At 41.5% G+C, this 18,847-nt stretch overlaps 1 protein-coding gene across 1 annotated transcript in view; it reads left to right on the top strand.

The window, feature by feature from the left end:
- The window catches only part of LOC139749182 (potassium voltage-gated channel subfamily KQT member 1-like), a 953,229-nt gene that overhangs the window by 858,248 nt on the left and 76,134 nt on the right, over positions 1-18,847 (top strand). The window contains 1 exon segment of the mRNA XM_071662846.1: positions 12,911-13,132. Within this exon segment, the coding sequence (XP_071518947.1) occupies positions 12,911-13,132 (222 nt within the window).

Here is an 18,847-nt window from a genome sequence, read left to right as displayed (position 1 = left end):
GGTGGTCACCTGTCATCAACTAGGATTTTCTTTTTATTTCAACTTTTACTTCGTCTGTTTTTTGTTTGTTTTCATGTCTTTATTTCTTCCCTCAACACACACTTACACACACACATAAACACAGGCACATGCACTTTTTTATGCCTGATTGCAATGGGCTGTTGCCTGCACTAGTGCCAGGAAAAGACGGAAAAAAGACGCAACCCACATAAGAACACATGGACTATAGATAGGGTTGTACGGAGGAGGGTGGATGTGTTGGAAATGAAATGTTTGAGGACAGTATGTGGTGTGAGGTGGTCTGATTGAGTAAGTAATGAAAGGGTGAGAGAGATGTGTGGAAATAAAAAGATAATGGTTGAGAGAGCAGAAAAGGGTGCATTGAAATAGTGTAGGGATATGGAGAGAATGAGTGAGGAGACATTGATAAAGAGGATATATGTGTCAGAGGTGGAAGGAACGAGGAGAAGTGGGAAACCAAATTGGAGGTGGAAAGATGGAGTGAAAAAGATTTTGAGTGATCGGGGCCTGAACATGCAAGAGGGTGAAAAGCTTGCAAGGAATAGAGTGAATTGGAACGATGTGGTATACCAGGGTCGACATGCTGTCAATGGATTGAACCAGGGCATGTGAAGCGTCTTGGGTAAACCATGGAAAGTTCTGTGGGGCTTGGATGTGGAAAGGGAGCTGTGGTTTCTGTGTATTATACGTGGCAGCTAGAGACTGAGTGTAAATGAATGTGGCCTTTATTGTCTTTTCCTAGCGTTACCTCACGCACATGCGGGGGGAGGGGATTGTTATTTAATGTGTGGCGGGGTGGCGATGGGAATCAATAAAGGCAGACAGTATGAATTATTTACATGTATATATATGTATATGTCTGTGTGTGTATATATATGTATACATTAAGATGTATAGGTATGTATATTTGCGTGTGTGGACGTGTACGTATATTCATGTGTATGAGGGTGGGTGGGGCCATTCTTTTGTCTGTTTCCTTGCACTACCCTGCTAATGTGGGAGACAGCAACAAAGCAAATAATATAGGTTATGTGGATGAGAGAGCTTGGGAAGTGAGTCAGTTGTTGTTCACTGATGATACAGCGCTGGTGGCTGATTCGGGTGAGAAACTGCAGAAGCTGGTGACTGAGTTCAGTAAAGTGTGTGAAAGAAGAAAGCTAGGAGTAAATGTGAATAAGAGCAAGGTTATTAGGTACAGTAGGGTTGAGTGACAAGTCAATTGGGAGGTAAGTTTGAGTGGAGAAGAACTGGAGGAAGTGAAGTGTTTTAGATATCTGGGAGTGGATTTGGTAGCGGATGGAACCATGGAAGCAGAAGTGAATCATAGGGTGGGGGAGGGGGCGAAAGTTCTGGGAGTGTTGAAGAATGAGTGGAAGTCAGGGGGCGAAAGTTCTGGGAGCGTTGAAGAATGTGTGGAAGTCGAGAACGTTATCTTGGAAAGCAAAAATGGGTATGTTTGAGGAATAGTGCTTCCAACAATGATATGTTGTTACGAGGCGTGGGCTATAGATTGAGTTGTGTGGAGGAGGGTGGATGTGCTGGAAATGAGATTTTTGAGGACAATATGTGGTGTGTGATGATTTGATCGAGTAAGTAATGAAAGGGTAAGAGAGATGTGTGGTAATAAAAAGAGTGTGGTTGAGAGAGCAGAAGAGGGTGTTTTGAAATGGTTTGGTCACATGGAGAGAATGAGTGAGGAAAGATTGACAGAGAGGATATATGTGTCAGAGGTGGAGGGAATGAGAAGTGGGAGACCAAATTGGAGGTGGAAAGGTGGAGTGAAAAAGACTTTGAGTGATCGGGGCCTGAACATGCAGGAGGGTGAAAGGCGTGCAAGGAATAGAGTGAATTGGAATGATGTGGTATACTGGGGTTGACGTGCTGTCAATGGATTGAACCAGGGCATGTGAAGCGTCTGGGGTAAACCATGGAAAGTTGTGTGGGGCCTGGATGTGGAAAGGGAGCTGTGGTTTCGGTGCATTATTACATGACAGCTAGAGACTGAGCGTGAACGAATGTGGCCTTTCTTGTCTTCCTAGCACTACCTTGCGCACATGAGGGGGGAGGGGGTTGTTATTTCATGTGTGGCAGGGTGGCGATGGGAATGAATAAAGGCAGACAGTATGAGTTATGTACATGTGTATATATGTATATGTCTGTGTGTATATATATGTATTCGTTGAGATGTATAGGTATGTATATTTTGTGTGTGTGGACGTGTATGTATATACATGTGTATGTGGGTAGGTTGGGCCATTCTTTCGTCTGTTTCCTTGCGCTACCTTGCTAACGCGGGAAACAGCAACGAAGCAAAGTAGAAAAAAAAAAAATATATATATATATATATATATATATATATATATATATATATATATATATATATTTTTTTTTTTTTGCCGCTGTCTCCCGCGTTTGCGAGGTAGCGCAAGGAAACAGACGAAAGAAATGGCCCAACCCACCCCCATACACATGTATATACATACGTCCACACACGCAAATATACATACCTACACAGCTTTCCATGGTTTACCCCAGTCGCTTCACATGCCCTGATTCAATCCACTGACAGCACGTCAACCCCGGTATACCACATCGATCCAACTCACTCCATTCCTTGCCCTCCTTTCGCCCTCCTGCATGTTTAAGCCCCGATCACACAAAATCTTTTTCACTCCATCTTTCCACCTCCAATTTGGTCTTCCACTTCTCCTCGTTCCCTCCACCTCCGACACATATATCCTCTTGGTCAATCTTTCCTCACTCATTCTCTCCATGTGCCCAAACCATTTCAAAACGCCCTCTTCTGCTCTCTCAACCACGCTCTTTTTATTTCCACACATCTCTCTTACCCTTACGTTACTTACTCAATCAAACCACCTCACACCACACATTGTCCTCAAACATCTCATTTCCAGCACATCCATCCTCCTGCGCACAACTCTATCCATAGCCCACGCCTCGCAACCATACAACATTGTTGGAACCACTATTCCTTCAAACATACCCATTTTTGCTTTCCGAGATAATGTTCTCGACTTCCACACATTCTTCAAGGCTCCCAGAATTTTCGCCCCCTCCCCCACCCTATGATCCACTTCCGCTTCCATGGTTCCATCCGCTGCCAGATCCACTCCCAGATATCTAAAACACTTTACTTCCTCCAGTTTTTCTCCATTCAAACTTACCTCCCAATTGACTTGACCCTCAACCCTACTGTACCTAATAACCTTGCTCTTATTCACATTTACTCTTAACTTTCTTCTTTCACACAATTTACCAAACTCAGTCACCAGCTTCTGCAGTTTCTCACATGAATCAGCCACCAGCGCTGTATCATCAGCGAACAACAACTGACTCACTTCCCAAGCTCTCTCATCCCCAACAGACTTCATACTTGCCCCTTTTTCCAAAACTCTTGCATTCACCTCCCTAACAACCCCATCCATAAACAAATTAAACAACCATGGAGACATCACACACCCCTGCCGCAAACCTACATACACTGAGAACCAATCACTTTCCTCTCTTCCTACACATACACATGCCTTACATCCTCGATAAAAACTTTTCACTGCTTCTAACAACTTGCCTCCCACACCATATATTCTTAATACCTTCCACAGAGCATCTCTATTAACCCTATCATATGCCTTCTCCAGATCCATAAATGCTACATACAAATCCATTTGCTTTTCTAAGTATTTCTCACATACATTCTTCAAAGCAAACACCTGATCCACACATCCTCTACCACTTCTGAAACCACACTGCTCTTCCCCAATCTGATGCTCTGTACATGCCTTCACCCTCTCAATCAATACCCTCCCATATAATTTACCAAGAATACTCAACAAACTTATACCTCTGTAATTTGAGCACTCACTCTTATCCCCTTTGCCTTTGTACAATGGCACTATGCACGCATTCCGCCAATCCTCAGGCACCTCACCATGAGTCATACATACATTAAATAACCTTACCAACCAGTCGATAATACAGTCACCCCCTTTTTTAATAAATTCCACTGCAATACCATCCAAACCTGCTGCCTTGCTGGCTTTCATCTTCCGCAAAGCTTTTACTACCTCTTCTCTGTTTACCAAATCATTTTCCCTAACCCTCTCACTTTGCACACCACCTCGACCAAAACACCCTATATCTGCCACTCTATCATCAAACACATTCAACAAACCTTCAAAATACTCACTCCATCTCCTTCTCACATCACCACTACTTGTTATCACCTCCCCATTTGCGCCCTTCACTGAAGTTCCCATTTGCTCCCTTGTCTTATGCACTTTATTTACCTCCTTCCAGAACCTCTTTTTATTCTCCCTAAAATTTAATGATACTCTCTCACCCCAACTCTCATTTGCCCTCTTTTTCACCTCTTGCATATATATATATATATATATATATATATATATATATATATATATATATATATATATATATATATATATATATATAAAAAAAAAAAAACGAGAGGGGAGGATTTCCAGCCCCCCGCTCCCTCCCCTTTTAGTCGCCTTCTACGACACGCAGGGAATACGTGGGATGCATTCTTAATCCCCTATCCTATTTTTTTTTTTTTTTTTTTTTTTTTTTTTTCCAAAAGAAGGAACAGAGAATTGGGCCAGGTGAGGGTATTCCCTCAAAGGCCCAGTCCTCTGTTCTTAACACTACCTCGCTAATGCGGGAAATGGCGAATAGTTTGAAGAAAAAAAAAAAAAATATATATATATATATATATATATATATATATATATATATATATATATATATATATAAAACGTGGGAGACAGCGACAAAGCAAAATATATAAATAAATAAAATAAAGGCAGACAGTGTGAATTGTGTGCATGGGTATATATGTATGTGTCTGTGTGTGTATATATATGTGTACATTGAGATGTATAGGTATGTATATTTGTGTGTGTGGATGTGTGTGTATATACATGTGTATGGGGGTGGGTTGGGCCATTTCTTTCGTCTGTTTCCTTGCGCTACCTCGGAAACGTGGGAGACAGCGACAAAACAAAATAAATGAAATATATATATATATATATATATATATATATATATATATATATATATATATATATATATATATATATATATATTATCCCTGGGGATAGGGGATTAAGAATACTTCTCACGTATTCCCTGCGTGTCGTAGAAGGCGACTAACAGGGGAGGGAGCGGGGGGCTGGAAATCCTCCCCTCTCGTTTTTTTTTTGTTTTTTTTCCAAAAGAAGGAACAGAGGGGGCCAGGTGAGGATATTCCAAAAAAGGCCCAGTCCTCTGTTCCTAATGCTACCTCGCTAACGCGGGAAATGGCGAATAGTTTAAAAGAAAAAGAAAAGATATATATATATATAAAAGAATATATATATATATATATATATATATATATATATATATATATATATATATATATATGAGGTGAGGTGCCTGAGGATTGGCGGAATGCTTGCATAGTGCCATTGTACAAAGGCAAAGGGGATAAGAGTGAGTGCTCAAATTACAGAGGTATAAGTTTGTTGAGTATTCCTGGTAAATTATATGGGAGGGTATTGATTGAGAGGGTGAAGGCATGTACAGAGCATCAGATTGGGGAAGAGCAGTGTGGTTTCAGAAGTGGTAGAGGATGTGTGGATCAGGTGTTTGCTTTGAAGAATGTATGTGAGAAATACTTAGAAAAGCAAATGGATTTGTATGTAGCATTTATGGATCTGGAGAAGGCATATGATAGAGTTGATAGAGATGCTCTGTGGAAGGTATTAAGAATATATGGTGTGGGAGGAAAGTTGTTAGAAGCAGTGAAAAGTTTTTATCGAGGATGTAAGGCATGTGTACGTGTAGGAAGAGAGGAAAGTGATTGGTTCTCAGTGAATGTAGGTTTGCGGCAGGGGTGTGTGATGTCTCCATGGTTGTTTAATTTGTTTATGGATGGGGTTGTTAGGGAGGTAAATGCAAGAGTTTTGGAAAGAGGGGCAAGTATGAAGTCTGTTGGGGATGAGAGAGCTTGGGAAGTGAGTCAGTTGTTGTTCGCTGATGATACAGCGCTGGTGGCGGATTCATGTGAGAAACTGCAGAAGCTGGTGACGGAGTTTGGTAAAGTGTGTGGAAGAAGAAAGTTAAGAGTAAATGTCAATAAGAGCAAGGTTATTAGGTACAGTAGGGTTGAGGGTCAAGTCAATTGGGAGGTGAGTTTGAATGGTGAGAGGCTGGAGGAAGTGAAGTGTTTTAGATATCTGGGAGTGGATCTGTCAGCGGATGGAACCATGGAAGCGGAAGTGGATCATAGGGTGGGGGAGGGGGCGAAAATTTTGGGAGCCTTGAAAAATGTGTGGAAGTCGAGAACATTATCCCGGAAAGCAAAAATGGGTATGTTTGAAGGAATAGTAGTTCCAACAATGTTGTATGGTTGCGAGGCGTGGGCTATGGATAGAGTTGTGCGTAGGAGGATGGATGTGCTGGAAATGAGATGTTTGAGGACAATGTGTGGTGTGAGGTGGTTTGATCGAGTAAGTAACGTAAGGGTAAGAGAGATGTGTGGAAATAAAAAGAGCGTGGTTGAGAGAGCAGAAGAGGGTGTTTTGAAGTGGTTTGGGCACATGGAGAGAATGAGTGAGGAAAGATTGACCAAGAGGATATATGTGTCGGAGGTGGAGGGAACGAGGAGAAGAGGGAGACCAAATTGGAGGTGGAAAGATGGAGTGAAAAGGATTTTGTGTGATCGGGGCCTGAACATGCAGGAGGGTGAAAGGAGGGCAAGGAATAGAGTGAATTGGAGCGATGTGGTATACAGGGGTTGACGTGCTGTCAGTGGATTGAATCAAGGCATGTGAAGCGTCTGGGGTAAACCATGGAAAGCTGTGTAGGTATGAATATTTGCGTGTGTGGACGTGTGTATGTACATGTGTATGGGGGGGGGGGTTGGGCCATTTCTTTCGTCTGTTTCCTTGCGCTACCTCGCAAACGCGGGAGACAGCGACAAAGTATAAAAAAAAAAAAAAAAAAAAAAAAAAAAAAATATATATATATATATATATAAAAGAATATATATATATATATATATATATATATATATATATATATATATATATATATATATATATACCTTCCACACATTTTTTAATGCTCTCAGAACTTTCGCCCCCTCCCCCACCCTGTGACTCACTTCCACTTCCATGGTTCCATCTGCTGCCAAGTCCACTCCCAGATGTTTAAAACACTTCACTTCCTCCAGTTTTTCTCCATTCAAACTTACCCCCCTGTTGACATTGGCTCTCAGCTTTCTTCTTTCACACACTTTACCAAACTCAGTCACCAGCTTCTGCAGTTTCTCACCTGAATCAACTGCCAGTGCTGTATCATCAGCCAACAACGAACAGTGAACCTACAAAAAAAAAGAAAAGAACTATCACAAACCTAGGATATATGTAATACACAAACTAAATATGAAAAAGAAACATTCAGAAAAAATACAGTCCATAGCACATAAACGTATGGGAATATACCAAATGCAAAACTGTTTCAGTGTATCATGAAGGGTACTATAGGTTACAGTCTAGATACAAAATATGGAAACAGAAATATAGAAAAACTTAAAGTTGAGGAGACAGAACAACAATATTAAATGAGGCAGGAATATACAAAGTCCATCACTAGATACTGAAAGTTGGGCCATGCAAGATCATTATTGTCCTTATATGGAGTTGAAGATGGGAGGAACATGGCACTGACCAACCTGGTCCTAGGTAACGAATGTCAGAGAGAATCAAATGAGCCTATCCTAACCTCAACTCCAAATCTGGACAATAATGGTCTCTCATTGCCCAACTTACTGTATTTAGTGATTTACTTTCTATATTCCTACCTTGTTTGATATTCTGTGTTTCCTCAACTTTTCTTTTTAAATCCCTATCCTGATTAGCTGCTCTTGAACTTACAATTTATTTCTGATAAATTTATGGAAAAAAATTGGATTATCTGTTTCCATCTCTGTATTATTCTTTTGGAGTTTCTCTCTTCCCCTCTTCTATCTAGCTACACTCATTCCTTGGTCTCCTGTACCACTTAAATGCTGATTGGCTATAGTGACATCTTCAGATCTCAACAATACATTCAAAAGCTCTTTTACTTTTTGACATCTTTTATTGAACCACACTCCTTTTTTTTTTCTATCTCTGTGTATTTGAAGCTAGATTTACCCATGTTCCTACCCTTTCATTGTAAATTATACAGAACCTTCCATAACAATAATATGTAATATGTCTTCTGAACTCTACATCTCTTTTTACATTCCGAAAGAAATAATTTAGTTATGTGTGGTTTTCAGGATTATATCTCTTCTTTGAGTTTGGTTTCATCTCTCTTTTTTTATATCCTCATTAACCACATGATCAAACTAAAGCATTATGTGATTTTATTTTACAACTGATGTATCTTTATTGATATTCTCAGTTTCCATGTTACAGTATTTGAAGACGAGATATGTTAATGAGGGTTTATCAGCCCCTCTGATTCTCTCCACATCCCCAGTGACATTTTGTGGGATATTACTATTAAATTAAGGAGACTTGTGTGAGGAAGTACCAGGAGAGACTGAGTACAGAATGGAAAAAGGTGAGAACAAAGGACATATGGGAAGTGGGGGAGGAATGGGATGTATTTAGGGAAGCAGTGATGGCTTGCGTAAAAGATGCTTGTGGCATAAGAAGCATGGGAGGTGGGCAGATTAGAAAGGGTAGTGAGTGGTGGGATAAAGAAGTAAGATTATTTGTGAAAGAGAAGAGAGAGGCATTTGGACGATTTTTGCAGGGAAATAATGCAAATGAGTGGGAGATGTATAAAAGAAAGAGGCAGGAGGTCAAGAGAAAGGTGCAAGAGGTGAAAAAGAGGACAAATGAGAGTTGGGGTGAGAGATTATCATTAAATTTTAGGAAGAATAGATAGATGTTTCGGAAGGACGTAAATAAAGTGCGTAAGACAAGGGAGTAAATGAGAACATCAGTGAAGGGTGCTAATGGGGAGGTGGTAACAAGTAGTGGTGATGTAAGAAGATGGAGTGAGTATTTTGAAGGTTTGTTGAATGTGCTTGTTGATAGAGTGGCAGATATAGGGTGTTTTGGTCGAGGTGGTGTGCACAGTGAGAGGGTTAGGGAAAATGATTTGGTAAACAGAAAAGAGGTACTAAATGCTTTGCGGAAGATGAAAGCTGGCAATGCAATGGGTTTGGAAGGTATTGTCGTGGAATTTTTTGAGAAAGGGGGTGACTGTATTGTTGACTGGTTGGTAAGGTTATTTAATGTATGTCGTAGAAAGCGACTAGAGGGGACGGGAGTGGGGGGCCAGAAATCCTCCCCTCCTTGTATTTTTTTAACTTTCTAAACTGGGAAACAGAAGGAGTCACGCAGGGAGTGCTCATCCTCCTCGAAGGCTCAGATTGGGGTGCCTAAATGTGTGTGGATGTAACCAAGATGTGAAAAAAGGAGAGATAGGTAGTATGTTTGAGGAAAGGAACCTGGATGTTTTGGCTCTGAGTGAAACGAAGCTCAAGGGTAAAGGGGAAGAGTGGTTTGGGAATGTCTTGGGAGTAAAGTCAGGGGTTAGTGAGAAGACAAGAGCAAGGGAAGGAGTAGCAATACTCCTGAAACAGGAGTTGTGGGAGTATGTGATAGAATGTAAGAAAGTAAATTCTCGATTAATATGGGTAAAACTGAAAGTTGATGGAGAGAGATGGGTGATTATTGGTGCATATGCACCTGGGCATGAGAAGAAAGATCATGAGAGGCAAGTGTTTTGGGAGCAGCTGAATGAGTGTGTTAGTGGTTTTGATGCACGAGACCGGGTTATAGTGATGGGTGATTTGAATGCAAAGGTGAGTAATGTGGCAGTTGAGGGAATAATTGGTATACATGGGGTGTTCAGTGTTGTAAATGGAAATGGTGAAGAGCTTGTAGATTTATGTGCTGAAAAAGGACTGATGATTGGGAATACCTGGTTTAAAAAGCGAGATATATATAAGTATACTTATGTAAGTAGGAGAGATGGCCAGGGAGCGTTATTGGATTACGTGTTAATTGACAGGCGCGCGAAAGAGAGACTTTTGGATGTTAATGTGCTGAGAGGTGCAACTGGAGGGATGTCTGATCATTATCTTGTGGAGGCTAAGGTGAAGATTTGTATGGGTTTTCAGAAAAGAAGAGTGAATGTTGGGGTGAAGAGGGTGGTGAGAGTAAGTGAGCTTGGGAAGGAGACTTGTGTGAGGAAGTATCAGGAGAGACTGAGTACAGAATGGAAAAAGGTGAGAACAATGGAAGTAAGGGGAGTGGGGGAGGAATGGGATGTATTTAGGGAATCAGTGATGGATTGCGCAAAAGATGCTTGTGGCATGAGAAGAGTGGGAGGTGGGTTGATTAGAAAGGGTAGTGAGTGGTGGGATGAAGAAGTAAGAGTATTAGTGAAAGAGAAGAGAGAGGCATTTAGACAATTTTTGCAGGGAAAAAATGCAATTGAGTGGGAGATGTATAAAAGAAAGAGACAGGAGGTCAAGAGAAAGGTGCAAGAGGTGAAAAAAAGGGCAAATGAGAGTTGGGGTGAGAGAATATCATTAAATTTTAGGGAGAATAAAAAGAGTTTCTGGAAGGAGGTAAATAAAGTGCGTAAGACAAGGGAGCAAATGGGAACTTCAGTGAAGGGCGCAAATGGGGAGGTGATAACAAGTAGTGGTGATGTGAGAAGGAGATGGAGTGAGTATTTTGAAGGTTTGTTGAATGTGTTTGATGATAGAGTGGCAGATATAGGGTGTTTTGGTCGAGGTGGTGTGCAAAGTGAGAGGGTTAGGGAAAATGATTTGGTAAACAGAGAAGAGGTAGTAAAAGCTTTGCGGAAGATGAAAGCCGGCAAGGCAGCAGGTTTGGATGGTATTGCAGTGGAATTTATTAAAAAAGGGGGTGACTGTATTGTTGACTGGTTGGTAAGGTTATTTAATGTATGTATGACTCAGGGTGAGGTGCCTGAGGATTGGCGGAATGCGTGCATAGTGCCATTGTACAAAGGCTAAGGGGATAAGAGTGAGTGCTCAAATTACAGAGGTATAAGTTTGTTGAGTATTCCTGGTAAATTATATGGGAGGGTATTGATTGAGAGGGTGAAGGCATGTACAGAGCATCAGATTGGGGAAGAGCAGTGTGGTTTCAGAAGTGGTAGAGGATGTGTGGATCAGGTGTTTGCTTTGAAGAATGTATGCGAGAAATACTTAGAAAAGCAAATGGATTTGTATGTAGCATTTATGGATCTGGAGAAGGCATATGATAGAGTTGATAGAGATGCTCTGTGGAAGGTATTAAGAATATATGGTGTGGGAGGAAAGTTGTTAGAAGCAGTGAAAAGTTTTTATCGAGGATGTAAGGCATGTGTACGTGTAGGAAGAGAGGAAAGTGATTGGTTCTCAGTGAATGTAGGTTTGCGGCAGGGGTGTGTGATGTCTCCATGGTTGTTTAATTTGTTTATGGATGGGGTTGTTAGGGAGGTAAATGCAAGAGTTTTGGAAAGAGGGGCAAGTATGAAGTCTGTTGGGGATGAGAGAGCTTGGGAAGTGAGTCAGTTGTTGTTCGCTGATGATACAGCGCTGGTGGCTGATTCATGTGAGAAACTGCAGAAGCTGGTGACTGAGTTTGGTAAAGTGTGTGGAAGAAGAAAGTTAAGAGTAAATGTGAATAAGAGCAAGGTTATTAGGTACAGTAGGGTTGAGGGTCAAGTCAATTGGGAGGTGAGTTTGAATGGAGAAAAACTGGAGGAAGTGAAGTGTTTTAGATATCTGGGAGTGGATCTGGCAGCGGATGGAACCATGGAAGCGGAAGTGGATCATAGGGTGGGGGATGGGGCGAAAATTCTGGGGGCCTTGAAGAATGTGTGGAAGTCGAGAACATTATCTCGGAAAGCAAAAATGGGTATGTTTGAAGGAATAGTGGTTCCAACAATGTTGTATGGTTGCGAGGCGTGGGCTATGGATAGAGTTGTGCGCAGGAGGATGGAGGTGCTGGAAATGAGATGTTTGAGGACAATGTGTGGTGTGAGGTGGTTTGATCGAGTGAGTAACGTAAGGGTAAGAGAGATGTGTGGAAATAAAAAGAGCGTGGTTGAGAGAGCAGAAGAGGGTGTTTTGAAGTGGTTTGGACACATGGAGAGAATGAGTGAGGAAAGATTGACCAAGAGGATATATGTGTCGGAGGTGGAGGGAACGAGGAGAAGAGGGAGACCAAATTGGAGGTGGAAAGATGGAGTGAAAAAGATTTTGTGTGATCGGGGCCTGAACATGCAGGAGGGTGAAAGGAGGGCAAGGAATAGAGTGAATTGGAGCGATGTGGTATACCGGGGTTGACGTGCTGTCAGTGGATTGAATCAAGGCATGTGAAGCGTCTGGGGTAAACCATGGAAAGCTGTGTAGGTATGTATATTTGCGTGTGTGGACGTATGTATATACATGTGTATGGGGCGGGGTTGGGCCATTTCTTTCGTCTGTTTCCTTGCGCTACCTCGCAAACGCGGGAGGCAGCGACAAAGTATAAAAAAAAAAAAAAATATATATATATATATATTATATACATTGAGATGTATAGGTATGTATATGTGCATGTGTGGACATGTATGTATATATATGTTTATGTGGGTGGGTTGGGCCATTCTTTCGTCTGTTTCCTTGTGCTACCTCGCTAACACGGGAGACAACGACAAAGTATAATAAAAAAAATCTGTTAAGTACTTGGCTGTTGTTTGTTTGTGCCATCATATGTTAACATTATTGTTTGCATTGCATTTAAAGGATAAACATTTTCTTATCAGAAGAATAGATGATTACCTTTTGATTTTCTTCTAGGTTGATGACATCGAATCTAAGTTGGATCAATTGATTGACCTGTATATGGAGGATCGGAAACGTCTTTTGGCATTACCCCCACCTTTTGTACCCACTGTGCCTCTTGCCCCACCTACATCTGCTCCAACCCCAGGCTCTCCTGATAGCAGCAGTAGTGGTCTCGTTACTTCCTTTACAGCTGCCACCAGTAACCCTTCTACGGCACCATCGTCTTCCCTTGCTGTGAGTCTTTTTTACAGTCCAAGTACTTTTAGTTTCATAAGGCAGCACTGATATAAGGTAGGATGTCTCATAACCCAGATTTTGTTTTAAGCTAATTTCCTGAATTACCCCCATCTTCATATAGTTCTCTTATAGGTCGCCATGTTACCCAAGGTGAGAGAAGAGAATATGTGACACATGGGAACATGTTAAATGCATGCAAAAATTTAAGGTTTTGAAAAGTTCAGAAACTTTATCTCTTTGAGGTGATATTGTTTAGATATATCAAGTTAAGGACCTTTGAATGTTTGATCCTTCTGGTGGAGAGTCACTGGCTTTCCCGATCCAGTGATATCCTCCCATTCAGAGACTGCCACAGTGATATCATCATTTACCTACTTCTTCCAAACCAGTCAGAGGTCAGAATTCATAGATCACAAGCATTAAACCAAAATTGGTTACACTTGATAAAGATTGCTTTATTGTTGTAGAGACAAGGAAGGTAAGGTAAAGCAAATGTAACACGAGAAAAGAGTTCAGTGGGTACTGCCTTTGAAAGAAACATTTTTGAGGATTTCTCTCTACAATCAGTCCTGCAAGCTTGGAAGTATACCCACATGAAAAAGGAGGGTTTATGGATAATCTTTTGGAAAAGAAGAGTTATCCCAAAGGCAGAAATAAGCATCTTCAGTTGTGAATTAGTAGCACACTAGAATGTCTTTTGTGAAGGATGAATCCCCCAGAGCCACACAAGGTAGATCAGCAATGTATAAGCTAAAGTACCGTCAGAAGAATGTGGTAAATGAGTGCAAAAGATAGCTTTTTCTTGATTTTCTTTTTTAGAAAGAAAGGTTCATGATTAAGACTTAAGATAGATGTTAACTTCCTCACATCATGTGTTTTAACATAAAGCCCAGGTTGAGGAAAAAGAGTAGTTTCTTAAACCATTTAGAGATATTCCTTACCAAGGCTTTAAGGAGCACAGCTATTGTTCCTCACAGTAATATATAAAGTCCAAAAGTCTTTTAAAAGAGGTTTAGCTGGGCAGAAAGCATTACGCTGTCTTGGTGATATCTTTTACACATTGATTACAAAGTGCTATTTTAAGATCTGTTAATATCATTCTTAGCATTGATTCTAGGATTTAAGATTTATGTTAACCCATTAAAGGCTGTCATCAAAGAGAAGAGTCCTGACTTAATTATATGTCTGTAATATATGATTCACTAATTCTCTTGGAGCCCATGTCTGTAAGGAAAAAGATTGTGTAAACATTGAGATAGACTCAGAAAAAACTGTTAAATGAAAAGGTCTAGATTTCAGAAAGCTCCCAATTAATAGGTCTATCTATCTATCTATCTATCTATCTATCTGTCTGTCTGTCTGTCTGTCTGTCTATCTATATCTCTGATGCCTGTTTCAGTTGGAACTCCTTGAAGGGGATGGCCAAGGTAATAGAGTCACCATAACTAGTGAACTCAGTGCTGCATTTTAACCTTTAGTGCCTTACCTTTAACAGGCCGCTGGCAGAGGACAACTCTAGCACAGTGTCTGCAGAGACTCCTACCCAATGTTCCTAGTGACTGCTTCTATTTACTGCTCTTACCATTTTGCCAAAAGGCAGGGCCAGACCATAGTGCTAACCACAGGAAAATCTAGAGTTATGAAGACTGAGCAGTGTTGTCGAGTGTTACATATGACAAGGAGAGAGTGTGTGTTTGTGGACAGAGTGCCAGTATTCTACATATGAGTGAGTCTGAAAGAAAAGACATCTACTTGGGTCAGAGGAGTGTAACTTGACAACCATTGAAGTGCTGGCTCTCTGAGCAGCTGTCACTAGCCCTTCTGATACCCAGGTAGGTAGTACTGGTAATATACCTCCCTGGTCATTGGCTGCCTACTAACTGTTACCTACTCTCCCACTTCGATTGCAGAGGAAAAGCAGTTGGTCCCCACAGAAAGATTGGAGAGTTTATCAAAAAATGCTCCTATAGGTTAATGCTGAAGCCTAGAAACGGGTTGTTTAGGGGTACTCTTATATGAGGCAGTAGTATTACCAACCTTATTCTTGTGTAAAAGCCTAGAGAGGAACTCATAACATAGGGCTTCAGTCATGCCCAAGACATCAGATTTTTCAAGGAGGGACTGAATGGTATTGTATTTAATAGAAGGACAAACACTTTATATAAGATCATGTTAGACATTCTCCAAACCTCTGTTTGAAGAAGTGTTTAAAAAACCCAGAGGACTTTGAGGGTGGGTCCTGCAAAAATCTGAGTTATGAACCAAAGGGTGGAGCATTACAGAAGGAGTCTCCTGCACCAAGGTTATATGGCCCATGTTGGGGCTTCCAGCACTACTAAACCCTGAAGACCTGTTAGTTTAGAGCTTTTCCCAGAAAATGTACTGGAAGAAATAAATAGATATTCCACTTCAAGGACTGAGCTTGTCTTGCAACTCCCCCATGTGTAAAACTGGAGATAGATGAATTAGCAGTAACACAACTGTACCAATAGCAAAGAAGAACAACAGAAATCAACCACATAGTGTCCCCAAAGATTTCATTTCAGAAAGTGGCCGAAGATGTGTGGATCAGATGTTTGCTTTGTGAAAAACAGATGAATTTGTATGTAACATTTATGGATCTGGAGAGGGCATATGGTAGGGTTCATAGAGATGCTTTATGGAAGGTTTTCAGAGTATATGGTGTGGGAGGTAAGATGCTAGAAGCAGTGAAAAGTTTTTACCAAGGATGTAAGGCATGTATACGAGTAGGAAGAGAGGAGGGTGATTGGTTCCCAGTGAATGTCAGTTTGCGGCAGGGGTGTGTGATGTCCCCATGGTTGTATAATTTGTTTATGGATGGGGTGGTTAGGGAGGTGAATGCAAGAGTTTGGAGAGAGGGGCAAGTATGCAGTCTGTTTTGGATGAGAGAGCCTGGGAAGTGAGTGAGTTGTTGTTCACTGATGATACAGCACTGGTGGCTGATTCGGGTGAGAAACTACAGAGGTTGGTGACTAAGTTTGGTAAAGTGTGTGAAAGGAGAAAGTTGAGAGTAAATATGAATAAGAGCAAGGTTATTAGGTCAGTAGGGTTGAGGGACAAGTTAATTGGGAGGTAAGTTTGAATGTTGAAAAACTGGAGGAAGTGAAGTGTTTTAGATATCTGGGAGTGGCCTTAGCAGCGGATGGAACTATGGAAGCATGAGTCACAGGATGGGGGAGGGAGTAAAGGTTCTGGGAGCATTGAAAATGTGTGGAAGGTGAGAACATTATCTTGGAAAGCAAAAATGGGTATGTTTGTAGGAATAGTGGTTCTAACAATGTTATATGGTTGTGAGGCATTGGCTATAGATAGGGTTGTATGGAGTAGGGTGGATGTGTTGAAAATGAAATGTTTGAGGACAATATGTAGTGTGAGGTGGTTTGATTAAGTAATGAAAGGGTAAGAGAGATGTGTGGCAATTAAAAAATGTGTGGTTGAGAGAGCAGAAGAGGGTATGTTGAAATGGTTTGGACACATGGAGAGAATGAGTGAGGGAAGATTGGCAAAGAGGATATATGTTGCAGAGGTGGAGGGAACAAGGAGAAGCAGGAGACCAAATTGGAGGTGAGGAGGGATGGAGTAAAAAAGATTTTGAGCAATCAGGGCCTTAACATACAGGAGGGTGAAAGGCATGCAAGGAATAGAGTGAATTGGAATGATGTGGTATACCAGGGTTGACGTTCTTTCAATGGATTGAACCAGGGCATGTGAAGTGTCTGGGGTAAACACTGGAAAGGTCTGTGGGGCCTGGATGTGGAAAGGGAGCTGTGGTTTCGGTGCATTACAAATGACAGCTAGAGACTGAGTGTGAATGAATGTGGCCTTTTTTGTCTTTTCCTGACGCTACCTCACCCGGCTGAGGGGGTTTGATGCTATTTCATATGTAGCGGGGTGGCAACGGGAATGGATGAAGGCAGCAAGTATGAATATGTACATGTATATGTATTGGAAAGGATTACAATTTTGCACATGATCAAGCTCATTCCTATGAGTCCAGGGGGAAAACGAAACACGATAAGTTCCCAAGTGCACTTTCATGTAATAATCACATCATCAGGGAAGATACAAGAAAGAAATATGTCGGTTGATATAAAACAAAGAGACGTAGCTAGGACGCTATTTGTTTACCAAATGGCGTCCTAGCTACATGGTGGCAACAGGAATGGATGAAGGCAGCAAGTATGAATATGTGCATATATATATATATATATATATATATATATATATATATATATATATATATATTTTTTTTTTCTTTTTTTTTTTTATACTTTGTCGCTGTCTCTCGCGTTTGCGAGGTAGCGCAAGGAAACAGACGAAAGAAATGGCCCAACCCCCCCCCCATACACATGTACATACACACGTCCACACACGCAAATATACATACCTACACAGCTTTCCTTGGTTTACCCCGGACGCTTCACATGCCTTGATTCAATCCACTGACAGCACGTCAACCCCTGTATACCACATCGCTCCAATTCACTCTATTCCTTGCCCTCCTTTCACCCTCCTGCATGTTCAGGCCCCGATCACACAAAATCCTTTTCACTCCATCTTTCCACCTCCAATTTGGTCTCCCTCTTCTCCTCGTTCCCTCCACCTCCGACACATATATCCTCTTGGTCAATCTTTCCTCACTCATTCTCTCCATGTGCCCAAACCATTTCAAAACACCCTCTTCTGCTCTCTCAACCACGCTCTTTTTATTTCCACACATCTCTCTTACCCTTACGTTACTTACTCGATCAAACCGCCTCACACCACACATTGTCCTCAAACATCTCATTTCCAGCACATCCATCCTCCTGCGCACAACTCTATCCATAGCCCACGCCTCGCAACCATACAACATTGTTGGAACTACTATTCCTTCAAACATACCCATTTTTGCTTTCCGGGATAATGTTCTCGACTTCCACACATTTTTCAAGGCTCCCAAAATTTTCGCCCCCTCCCCCACCCTATGATCCACTTCCGCTTCCATGGTTCCATCCGCTGACAGATCCACTCCCAGATATCTAAAACACTTCACTTCCTCCAGTTTTTCTCCATTCAAACTCACCTCCCAATTGACTTGACCCTCAACCCTACTGTACCTAATAACCTTGCTCTTATTCACATTTACTCTTAACTTTCTTCTTCCACACACTTTACCAAACTCCGTCACCAGCTTCTGCAGTTTCTCACATGAATCCGCCACCAGCGCTGTATCATCAGCGAACAACAACTGACTCACTTCCCAAGCTCTCTCATCCCCAACAGACTTCATACTTGCCCCTCTTTCCAAGACTCTTGCATTTACCTCCCTAACAACCCCATCCATAAACAAATTAAACAACCATGGAGACATCACACACCCCTGCCGCAAATATATATATATATATATTTTTTTTTTGCTTTGTCGCTGTCTCCCGCGTTTGCAAAGTAGCGCAAGGAAACAGACGAAAGAAATGGCCCAACCCACCCCCATACACATGTATATACATATGTCCACACACGCAAATATACATACCTACACACCTTTCCATGGTTTACCCCAGACGCTTCACATGCCCTGATTCAATCCACAGACAGCACGTCAACCCCGGTATACCACATCGATCCAATTCACTCTATTCCTTGCCCTCCTTTCACGCTCCTGCATGTTCAGGCCCCGATCACACAAAATCTTTTTCACTCCATCTTTCC

Source organism: Panulirus ornatus, chromosome 6, assembly GCF_036320965.1.
Source record: "Panulirus ornatus isolate Po-2019 chromosome 6, ASM3632096v1, whole genome shotgun sequence".
In the NCBI taxonomy this organism is placed as follows: domain Eukaryota; kingdom Metazoa; phylum Arthropoda; class Malacostraca; order Decapoda; family Palinuridae; genus Panulirus; species Panulirus ornatus.
Note: the sequence above shows the minus strand (reverse complement) of the source record. Positions and strands in the feature narration are given on the sequence as shown.